Consider the following 12,408-nt stretch of genomic DNA (forward strand, 5'->3'; position numbering starts at 1 on the left):
TTATTAATTATATGTAATAATGTTCTATTGAATCTCTCTATAAACACAGTCTTTAAATCACTACAAGTAGAATATAGTTTTGTTTCATATTCTTTAAGTAAAGATTTAAATGTTTTATTGTAAAACTCGCTACCCCTATCTACCCATAACGTTTCTGGTGTTCTATGTTCACCTAATACTATTTTAGAGCCATTAGTTACAGATAAACCAGATTTATTCTTCAATGGAGTAGCCCATTCATATTTTGTGAATACATCTAACTGTTAATATAAACTTATAATTATTATTGTACTAACTTAGAGATGATTTGTCTATCAAATCAGCCGACCATGTTTCATCTTTATATAATGGTACTATTCTTTCTCTTCTAAACTTTGTGATTTGAGGACTGAATACTTCTTTAGCTAATAGTTGTTGTTGTTGTTTTTCCATCATTATTTATTTACCATAGTTAAAAACAAAATTATCTAGTTGCTCTTGATTAATAATATTCATAGATAATAGTTGCTTAGATATATCTAGCATTTCATCATATAATCCATCATGACCAGCTTTTGTTTCTAGTATTAATAATTCTAATCTTTCTACTAAATTATTTGGGTCACCCTTGATAAGGCCACTAGCTTTCACTTCTTCATCACTCTCATAAACAGTTTCTTCCTCTTCTTCTGCTAATACCCCTTGTTCATAATCACTTGTATCACGTTGATATTTTTCGTCTTCACTGGAGGTTGGTATAGATATAACCTGAGAAGTAGGTTCACCGATAATAGCCAACATTTTTCTTATAAGTTTTGATCTATTACTTTTGGTATCTCCTCTTTGTTTATAACCAATATCTTTAAGAAATTGTTTTATTTTGTCTTCATCACCTTTATGTCTCTTTCAGTTACATCTTTACTAGTAATAAAAATAGCAAAGCCCTTAGAAAAATGATAGACTTTACCTTTCAATTTTATACCATCGGGCAGTAGAGATACATCTATATCATTTATTTTAAATGTGTTTGAATTCGCATCAACTGATATTAATTGGAATTGTTTGTTTGATTGTTTACCCATTTCGAACAAAATATCAATCATATCATTGTCTACGGCAAATGTTTTGCCTCCATCATCTTTTAATGTTACGGGTGGATCAGGTGTGGGTGTTATGAGAGCAGCCCGTTCATCAAGAAAGCTGTTTTGTTGATGGTGTCCTAGACTTTTTAAAGCATTAGTGTTACTGTCTAGCGCGGCTAAAGTTTTGTTTTGAAGAACTTGCATTGATTCAGCGTTAGTATTTAAAGTTTTAGTTAAAGCATCAAATAACTCTTCTATCTCATCATAATATTCTTGTTGTTTTAATTTATCTTCTAATCTATTTCTTCTGTTTTGTTTTTCTAGACTGTTTAGTTCTATAAGTTTATCTAGCTCAGTCATTTTCTATTTGCAAAGATTAAAAAAACTTAAGTTCCATGTTTAATTATAGCCCAACTTCAATATTATATTTCTTTACATGTTCTCTAAATCTTTCTTTAGTATAAACAAATCTATATCTATGGAGATCATCTTACACATATCTTACACATTCTACATGTTAAATATTGATTGGGATCATTATAATGCTTACTCATATGAGAGTGACTATCTCTGTATGGTATAGCTTCATTACATATGAAACATAAATAAGGTTTACTTTGGCACTCATCACAACTCCAACACCAAGCTTTATCTTCACATTTATTACACTTAGTACTCATTTTATATTGTGAAAATATATATAAGTATATCATTTCAAATTTGCACTATAGAAATGAGTTATCAAGGTCCTAACGAAAATGTTCAATCTGGGAATGAACAAGTCCAATCTGGAAGTGAACAAGTTCAATCTGGAAGTGAACAAGTTCAATCTGGAAGTGAGCGAGCTCAATCTCATGGACAAGTCCAATTTGGTGGTGGACAAGCTCAATCTAGTTCTACTAGCACGGCAGTCCAAATGTTAAAAAATAAAAACAAACCAAGGGAAGAAATCAAACCAGTAGATAAGGAAAGACAAAATGTTGAATTAGAAAAATCTTTAGAATCAATCAGAAGGTTTAATCAAATGAATGAAGAAATAAAAGTCGCATGATAAACAGGTTACAAAATTAAAACAACGAGAAGAAGATATGCGTGAGTTATTGCGAAAGGTTGAAGCAAAAAATTATCCACATTTAGATCAAACTAAAGATCCACGAAGTGTTTATACCAATAGAGAATCATCTAAAGACTTAGATCAATCTAAAGATTTAGATTCAGATAGAGAATCATTTTCATCTTATGATATTGTCTATGTCCAAAAGCCTAAAACAAATAAGTTTAAATGTGAAGCTTGCAATCAAGAGTTAACTCAAAAGAATTATTATAGGCATAATCAATCACTTAAACATAAAAAGAATGAGCGAATATATAATAGCAATAAAATTATTGAAAGTGCTAATGAGGAATAAAAGTTACTAATGAAGATATAAAACATAAGATAGATAATCAGCATCCTCAGCTAGAGGGAATAAACTATTGTTATAGTTGTGATATGTATCTGGATAATAATACTGAACATACTACATATGGACACATTAAAACATAGGAATAGTGTAAGATTAGTTAATGGGGAAATAATAAAGAATGGGAAAGTTCGAATGTGTAATATGTGAGACAACTCTGAGTCAAAATAGTGTGGATCAATATTTGAAAACAAAGATGCATCTGGATATTGTTAATCTGCGAAGCGGTTTCACCGATGGTAAAGATAAGGATATAACTGAAGATCCACGAAGTGGTTACACCAATAGTACCATATCTAAAGATAATTCAGGATATTGCAATATATGTAATACTAGATATAACAACAAAAATGAACACAATGAATCAGATGAACATAAAGAAAAAGTTACACAGAAAAAACTTGTTGATAAGAAGTGGCGAGATAAAGTTAATGAGTTGGGATTAGATCATTATATGAAGTATAATCAAATAATGATATTAAGTAGTAATTATGAAGATATTAAATTCTTGAATTTATTAGAGGCAATGTATAACATACATCCCCATATCAAGTTTAACACCTTTGATGTAGTTAAGTATACAAAACCTACAGATGATAAGTTAGAAGAAAACGAATTCATATTTAGACTAATGACTAGACAATATAATGGTCCTCATGACTTGGATATGTTGAATAGTGAACTAGAGACTAGAATGCTAGAACAAGAGATGAATCAATCTGGTTGGAGCATGCAAAGATTTGCTAAAAAAACAATGTATATACATAGGTTTTATCATACTGGTGGTTGTACTACTGAGTTACCATTCACGTCTAGATATATACTTAATATACATAATATTCATAATAAATGTTTAGTGTGGTGTTTATTTGCTTATCTACATCCTGCATCACGTGATCCAAATAGAGTTAGTAAATATAATAAACCAGAGTATTTTAATGAGATAAAATTCCAAAGGTTCCAACTCCATAAGATTATTATCACTTACAGAAAATACAAGAACTGAATAAAGATAAAATATTATTTAATGTGTTTAATCTAAATAAAAATAAAACTATTAATCCTGTATTAATCAATCATAATGATCCTAAAGGATGTAATATATTATACTGGGATAATCATTACTTCTTATGTAAAGATGTATCATTCTTATTAAGAAAATCATCTAAACATAAATGTTATCCATGTCTAAAATGTTGTGTATCATTTCTAACTGAACATGCATTAAATAAACATTTGGATTTATGTAATACACAGAAACATGTGGGAAGAAGAACATTCCATAAAGATGAATATCTAAAGTTTGATAAGTTCCATTACAGAGTACCATTTGCTATGTATTATGATTTTGAATGTATAATAAAAAACAAAAAACACATTCCTATTGCTTGTGGTTTATATATAAAAAGTTACTATCCTGATATATTAAAAGATAAGTATGAAAGTTATTCCAGTGAAGATATAGTTGATGGGTTTATAAGTAGAGTAAATCATTATAAAAAAATATTTAAAGATATATTTGAAATTAATATTCCGCTTAATGAAGATACTATTACTCCACTTACAACTGACCCACAGAGCGGTTTCGCAGATTGTTTCTATTGTAGAAAGAACTTGGGTAATCCGGGAACCGGCTTCACCGATGACATTGGTAGAGATCATGATCATCTAAATGATAAATTTAGAGGTTATGCTCACAATAAATGTAACCTCCAAGCTAAGAATTCATTCGTACCAATATATGCATTTAATTCAACTAATTATGAATCAATTATTTATAAATAAACTAGCACAGAAAATTAGACTTAAAGTATAAACTAAAACTGGTGAGAATTATATTAGTATTGATATGGGTTATGTAAAAGCATTAGATATGTTTAGGTTCGTCCATCCAATTAGCTTAGATGCTATAAGTAAAACATTGAGTGATAAAGAGTGTGTAACATTAAACAAATTTGGGTTAGAGAGACGTAAAGGTATATTCCCATATGAATGGTTTGATAGTATAGACAAACTACATGAAACAACATTACCACCTAAGGAAGCATTCTATTCTAAGTTGAAACAAAGTGGTATTACAGATAAAGAATATAAGCAAGCAATAGATTGTTGGAATAATACTGGATGTAAATCAATAAAAGACTATATGATGTTATATCTTAAAACAGACTTATTATTATCGGTAGATGTATTTGAAAGGTTAAGAGTGTATAGAATATTATGAAATAGATCCTTGTTACACATATTCTACTCCTGGATTAACATGGTTATGTGGATTGAAATATACTAATGTTAGAATTAAATATTATAAAGAAAATACAGTTAATATTTATGATACAATACAACATGGTATTAGAGGTGGGTTAGCTTCAGTATTAGGTGATTGTCATGTAAAATGTAAAAAAAAAAGAAATAGATCCTGAGTATACAGGGAAAAAGAATTATCTAAAATACTTAGACTTCAACTCATTAAACGCTTCTGCTTATGGTTCAAGCTTTACCTACTGGTGAGATCAAAGTATGTGACACTCTCAATTATACTAGCTCTATCTCTACAAAAGGTTATATCTATACTATTGATGTAAAGTATAATGATGAGTTGAAACAAAAGAAAGAAATATCCATTCTTTCCAGAAAAGACAAAGGCTAACATTGATCAGTTTACAGACTATCAAAATGAAAATAAAAAGAAAGGATACAAACCAAATGAGAAGTTAATGTTGAAGTTAACGGATAAAAACGATTATGTAATTGATGGTGAGATGTTAGATTGGTATTTAGCTAGTGGTTTGAAGTTGGAAGATATTACAATTAAGCGAAAGTTAGAGTATAGTAAGAGTGAATGGTTAAAGCCTTATATTGAGTTTAAAATTCAGAAAAGAAAAGAAGCTACAGCTAGGGGTGATAAATTTGGAGATGTATTCTTTAAACTGATGAATAATGCCTTCTATGGAAAAAGAATAGAAAATGTATACAAAAGACAAGATGTAGAGTTAGTTAATGAAGTAGATAGATATATTAATATAGAAAATATTAACTTTAAATATGTTGTAGAATTTGATGATGATCTAGTAGCTGTACATAAAACAAGAGGTAAAGTTAAGTTAGATAAGTTTAATTATATTGGTTTTGTTATATTAAAAAAGCTAAACTATTTATGTATAAAGCTATAAATGATTACTTTGAGAAAGAGTTAGATTGTAGTTATCATTATACAGATACTGATAGTATATTTATAAACATAAATGTTAATTTAGATAGTAATATAGAAACTGAAATGAATAATGAATTCATCCGTCGTCTTATCTAACTCATTATTATGTAAAAGATATTTTACATAATAATGAGTTAGATAAGACGACGGATGAATTACCTAATGATACTATTATAGAAGCCTGCTTCCTTAAAGCTAAAGCATATTGTTATCGGTTACACCGCAACTCTGTTGATAATACAGTTAAAGAAGATGAGAAAAAGTTAAAAGGTATAATCAAAGCTACTGGAGTCAGTGAGGAAGGAACCCCAAACCTTCCGTTTGCTAAAGCAACTTAACTAGACTCGACGATTTAACCATTACGCCAAGTGAGATAGGAAAAGATAGGTTTTGAGTGAATATAAAAGAAGTGAAAATAGAGTAGTGGATATATAAAGGGAATTAGAGTAATGTGTATATTGGTACCATATCGCGGCTCTATGCTGCGGAGGTACCAATATACACATTACTACTAGTCTCAAAAAGATTAAAAAAACTGTTTTTTATTACATGGTGATACGTTATTTTTTGATTAAGAATGTGTTCAAATTATTGCTGCTAGTATTAGCTGCTCTCAAATAACCTTCAATTAGAGTGACACGCATTACCTTGACCTTATCTCTTCGAATTAAAAAAAGACAATTTCATAGTTTGGAAGTCATTTTTGATGGTGAGATAAGTTACGCCTTACCAAATATTAATCACGCAAATTAAAAAGCATGACATAGCAGTACAAGTCCTGACGTACAATTCAAAGAATTTTCATTGACTAAAAAAACTAGATCTAGAACGGACTCTGAGTGAATTGGAAAAACCATTTAAAAAAATCAGATCAATAATTAAAAAACATAGCAGGACAAGTGCTGACGTACAATTCAAAGAATTTTCATTGACTAAACACAAAACTAGACCTAGAACGGACTACGAGTTAATTGGGAAAACCATTAGAAAAAAAACAGAAAATAAATGCCAAAATGCCACATATGGACAAAAAACCACTAACGAAAAATGGAAAATTGGTTGAAACAAAAAACTAGGCCTAGAATGAACTATGAATGGATTGGGGAAACTATTTAGAAAAAAAATCCGATCCAAAAAATCGAAAAAACAGTAAAAATCAAAGTGAATTTGCCCCAAGTGAACAAAAAACCACTAGCGAGAAAGCGAAATTTTGTTCAAACACCGTTTTCTCACTCTACTTTAAATTTAGAGCGAAAAAATTTCACGCCGGAAAACCACTCGCTTTTTCGCTCCACTTCCTGTTTCGGCGTGACCAAAATCACTACCCCAATTTTACTTCAAACATGAAAATGTGTGAACAGATCTTAAAAAAAGACAGCGCCTCAATACAATTCAAATTCTTTGAATTGTAAGAAAAACAGTAAATCAATGTCAAAATGCCGCATGTGAACAAAAACCACTAGCGAGAAATGGAAATTTGGTACAAACAAAAAACTAGAACTGGAATGAACTATGAATGGATTGGGAAAACCATTTAGAAAAATATCCGATCAAAAATCTAAAAAAACGGTAAAAAATCAAAGTGAAACTGCCGCATGTGAACAAAAAACCACTAGCGAGAAAGCAAGTTTTTGTTCAAGCACCGTTTTATCACTCTACCTGAAAATTAGAGCAAATTTTACGCCGCAAAACCACTCGCTTTTTCATTCCACTTCCTGTTTCGGCGTGACCAAAATCACTACTCGAATTTGACTTGCAAAATATGTGAACAGATCTTACAAAAAGACAGCGCCGCAATACAATTCAAACTATTTGAATTGCAAAAACTCTCTCTACTGAGAGTTGAAAAATGACGACACACACGCAATTCACTTGAAATTGCCTGAATGAACAAACAGCAGATTTAAAATGATCGTGAATCATACGGTTGTGAAACAATAGGCAAAAAATCTCTAAAATTCGCCTAAATATCAGCAAAATATCCAATAAGCCTCCAAATTGGAATGAAAGACAAACTATAAGAACCTTCAAACCCCTAACAAAACAACCTTAAAAAATCATTTCAGTAGAGGTGCCCGTCTATATTTCAATGGCATAAACTCATTTCAGCTGAAGTGCCCGTCTAGATTTCAATGGCATGAACTCATTTCAGCTGAAGTGCCTGTCTAGATTTCATTGGCATCTTTTAGCAGCAAAACGTATAGAATAGCTCTCGAATAAGGAGTGAACAAGAAAAACTACAGCGAGAAGCTAAAAAATTAGAAATAGGAATAGAACTTAAAACAGTAGAAAATCGACCAAAATTTGCTTAAAACTACTCAATTGTCTGCTACAGAATTAACTCATAAAGGAAATCAATTGAATCATAAGTCTGCCAAAACAACTAGAACCACTAATTTGAACCACCAAAACCTGAAATTGAAGATTACAAAAAGCATTCAAAAACAACTTAAGCTAAAAAAAATCTAGAAATTATTAAGTTTTTAATATTACAAATATAGAGCCAACAGAGCAAATAAGTCATTGAAATGATTGCAAAACATTAGGCAAGTCATAATCAGGCAGGTCATAAGCTTAGAAAGTTGTCTACGATTAGAAAACGAAAAATGCAAAAACTAAGAAAAACAGTTCAAAAATTATATTTTGTCTCACATTTCAGCCAAAAAATGTATTATACCAATGAAGCTGTGATCACTTGGCATTTAAACAATCCCTAGTTAATAGTCTTCTTATCAAATCCTATTTAAAGCAGTAAAACGATAGGCAAAAACTCGCCTAAAAATCAGCAAAGTAACCAACAAACCTCCAAACTGCCATGAAACACAAACTATCAGAACCTTCAAACCTCCACTAAAACAAACCGCATAAAACATCAAAGAACAAAGGATGCAAAGAACAGGAAACCGAAGAAAGATAAACTTAACACATTTCAGTGAAGTGCCTGTCTAGATTTCAATGGCATCGTTTAGCAGGAAAGGTATATAATATCTCTCAAATAACGAATGAACAAGAAAAACTAGCAATAAGCCAAAAAATTTAAAAAATGAATAGAAATTTCAAAACATAGCCGGCAGATTTCCGGAATAGCTGCGAAAGAATAGACCTGCGTGCCATATAATATAGATAGAAACAGATACAGATCTAAACTGAAAAAAATAGACGCCGCTCAAAAAACTAGGTAAAAAAACATTCAGCGATAAATTAATAAAGCTTGTTAAAATTCATTCCGCCGAAGCCTCTTATTAGGGACCTTTACTGCACAAACGAGTTCCTTTGACCTTTAAACAAATTCAAATTAAACTTAAGTTTTAAAGTGCAAAAGTCATTTTATTGAGTGAGGTAAGTCACGTATGATCAAAATCTAATCACGCATATAACCTAAAAACTGTTTCTTAAGCGAGTGAGAAATGACGTCACGCGCACAAATGCCGTTAGTGAGAGGAAGAAGTCATTCAGAAAATTTGACTTTTCAGCTTTGCTGTGTGAACAAATGTAAAACGAAAAAAAGGCGTCAGACGACGAAACAAAACATAGCAGGACAAGTCCTGAAATACAATCCGAAGAATTGAATGAAAAGCAGCCCTAATGTACCTGACCAGCAGATCATTTGAACAATCCCAGCCAAAAAGATAAAATCTCAAAAGTTGGGAACCTAAAAGAATCAAACTAAACAAAAAAATAATCATTGCTAAAACTCTTGAAACTTTTAACCTGAAGGCCACAAATGACAATTCAAAATAATCATTAGTTCACGCACAAGCTTTGAAAGAGATTATTTTGCCACTAAAGGTAGATAAACTCGAGAGATATGACAAAGGCTGCAAAAAAACTTAGAACAGCAAAGTTGAAAGAAAAATTCTAAATATCAATTAAAAAATCGTTAAAATAAAAAATTTCTAAAAAATCGTAAAAATCAAATTATTAAAAATTTGAAACACATTCCCCATTACCAATAAAACTATGCAGTAAACTATTATCAAAACTTTGAGTAGATTCTTTGGGCCTTGAGGTGAGAGAAACCTAAAAATTGACAAAAATTTTTAAAAACTAGAAAAAATTGCAAGTTTTAACAAAAAATTGAAAAAAATTTATGATGTAAAAATGTTGAAAACCATTCCATTACCACTAGAAATCATGCAATAACCTATTATTAAACCCCGGAGGAGGCTTATTGACACCAGGGGCTGAAAAACCTCAAAAAATGACAAAAATTTTCAAAAACCTTGAAAAATTTGCGTGTTTATGTTTGGTGTACCAAAACATCTAGCTCTTAAAATGACCATAAAACGTAATAACAACATTATCAAACTTCACAAAGCTCAATTTTTAGACTGGTCCAACAAAAATAAGGAAAAATGCCGAAAAAATGCTAAAATTTGCAACATTTTGTGCCCAAAAACTCCTGAATGACCTTTTAACCTTGAATTACGGCCCTCCCAGTAGCTTCACCACTCTAAACACTTGAGGGACTACTAAAAACGCGGTTAAGGGCCTCTAATGAAACTTGATGCCCGCTGAGCTTTACCTGTTTTGAAAGTCAAGGTGTGAAAACATCTTAAAAATAAAAAAAGACAAAGCACCAATACAATCCAATTCTTGGATTGTAAAAAACCAAGAGCACCGCAATATAGCTTCGCTCAGCTTACAGCTTCCCAGCTATAAAAACCAGTCGAAAATCGCCTAAAAATTGCGTAAAATTACTCAATTATCTTCTACAGAATTATAATCAATTTAACTCATAATGGAAATAAATTCAATCAAAAGTCCGCCAAAACAACCAGAACCATTAATTTGAACCACGAACCTCACCAAAACCTAAAAAAATTGAAGTACAAAAAGCATTCAAAAATAGCAAACTAAAAGAATCTGAAAACTATCAAATTTTTAAACATTACGAGCGCTTATAGAGCCAAAAAAAGTTCATTAGGCGAATATTAGGTCTCAATTTTGTCTCACATTTCTCGCCAAAACATGCTTTATACCAATGAAACTCTGATCACTTGGTATCTAAACACTCCCTAAACACTCACCAAACCCTATTTAGAGCAGTAAAACAAAACAATAGATGAAAAATCTGTAAAATTCGCTTAAAAATCATCAAAATAACTGACAAACCTCCAAATTGACATGAAACACATAAACTAACAAGGACCTTCAAAACTCTATCAAAACAAGCCCCAAAACAATAAAACATTATTATCAAACCTCGTAACCAAAAATTTTTTAAAAAGTATTTTAAAAAGCAGCACGTGAAAAAAAATCGCTCGCTTAGGAATTTTTTTTCACACCTCAATCTTTCGGTCTCTCGAAAACAGTAGTAGTATGGACAAAAAAAACACTTTCTTTTCGCTCCGCTCTTGAATTTTTTTCAGAGACCAAACCACTACAAATTTCTTTGAGTCGTAAAAAGACAGAGCCCCAACACAATTCGAATTCTTAGAATTGTAAAAAAAAAACCAGAGATTTGAATTGTAAAAAGAGAAGGCCAATAATAGCTTCAGCTATCCCTTTCGGCTATTAAAAATAGATCTAATTCACTTCCTGTAGTGTAGATTGAATAGTATTGAAAACAGAAAATGCAGCACATCTGAGGGAGGCATAAACAAAGCTCAAAGTGACTAACCTGAGCTTTGTGTAGTCTGGTCTGAAATCGTGTCCCCATTGAGACACACAATGTGCCTCATCAATAACTATCCGCTGTAGCATCCCCCTTCCATGGACCACCTTCAACTTCTCAACCAAATACGCACTCTGCATCAACTTCTCCGGAGTCACGTAGAGTAATTTAAGCAATGGTTCAGGTGAGGTCAGCATTGCCACGTATACATTGGAATCGTTACTCGAACCTCCGCCCATCAAGTGAGCTGCTTCCTGGCCCAGAAGGTGTAGCTTGTCAACTTGGTCTTGGATCAAAGACTTAAGAGGTGAGACCACAATTGTAAGACCTGGCCTATTTGAAATAAAAAAGCAAAATGTATCCAGGAACAACCAAACTTTATTGAGGAATGTGGGCAAGTAGGTTGGGTGCGGTATTCGGTGGCGGAGGGGGGTAGGTAGGGGTTAGGAGGTGGGGTAGGTTAGTTAGGCAGGAGTGACTTGAATGGGATCAAAAATTCTCAAAATGACCTTTTCACTTTGAATATTATCATCAGTTCCTAATTACTATACATTACAAACTAAGCTACTGATGAAGTCTGTTCGAAAAGAAAAGTCACCGTTCTAAGTCAGATATCAATGTCGACCGGCGTGAACAAACTTGCATCAGCTAAAAAAAACAGCAGGACAAGTCCTGAAATACAATCCAAAGAATTGAATTTGCTAATTAACTAACATTTGCAATCACATCAAACTAAGACAGCCCATGTTCTCCCAAGAACAAAATATTAGCATCATATGAAAATATTGACTCTGATCAACCTTGAGTTGGGTACAAAACAGAACAACCCTGTGGTAATTAATGACATACAAAGCAAAGGCAGGCAAAAACAAAAGAAATGGCAAAAAAATGAAATTCAGCGGCCCCAAGGTAAGAAAATTACATCACTACATGCCAAAATCCTCAACAACAACATAACAATACCCTGGAAGCCAATGATAACAAAAATTACTATACCTGATTAACAGATCAATTGAATAATAACCGACTAACGTCGGGGAATTGCTCTCAAAG

The 12,408-nt window shown here is 31.7% G+C and overlaps 1 protein-coding gene across 2 annotated transcripts in view; it reads right to left on the reverse strand.

The window, feature by feature from the left end:
* The window catches only part of LOC142336214 (uncharacterized), a 352,380-nt gene that overhangs the window by 100,566 nt on the left and 239,406 nt on the right, over nt 1-12,408 (reverse strand). For both annotated transcript variants that reach the window (XM_075384882.1, XM_075384881.1), the window contains exon 7: nt 11,362-11,688. In XM_075384882.1, coding sequence (XP_075240997.1) covers nt 11,362-11,688 — 327 coding nt within the window. The remainder of the gene's footprint in view (nt 1-11,361; nt 11,689-12,408) is intronic.

The sequence above is a fragment of the Convolutriloba macropyga genome, chromosome 3 (assembly GCF_964194025.1).
Source record: "Convolutriloba macropyga chromosome 3, txConMacr16.3, whole genome shotgun sequence".
Lineage (NCBI taxonomy): Eukaryota > Metazoa > Xenacoelomorpha > Acoela > Convolutidae > Convolutriloba > Convolutriloba macropyga.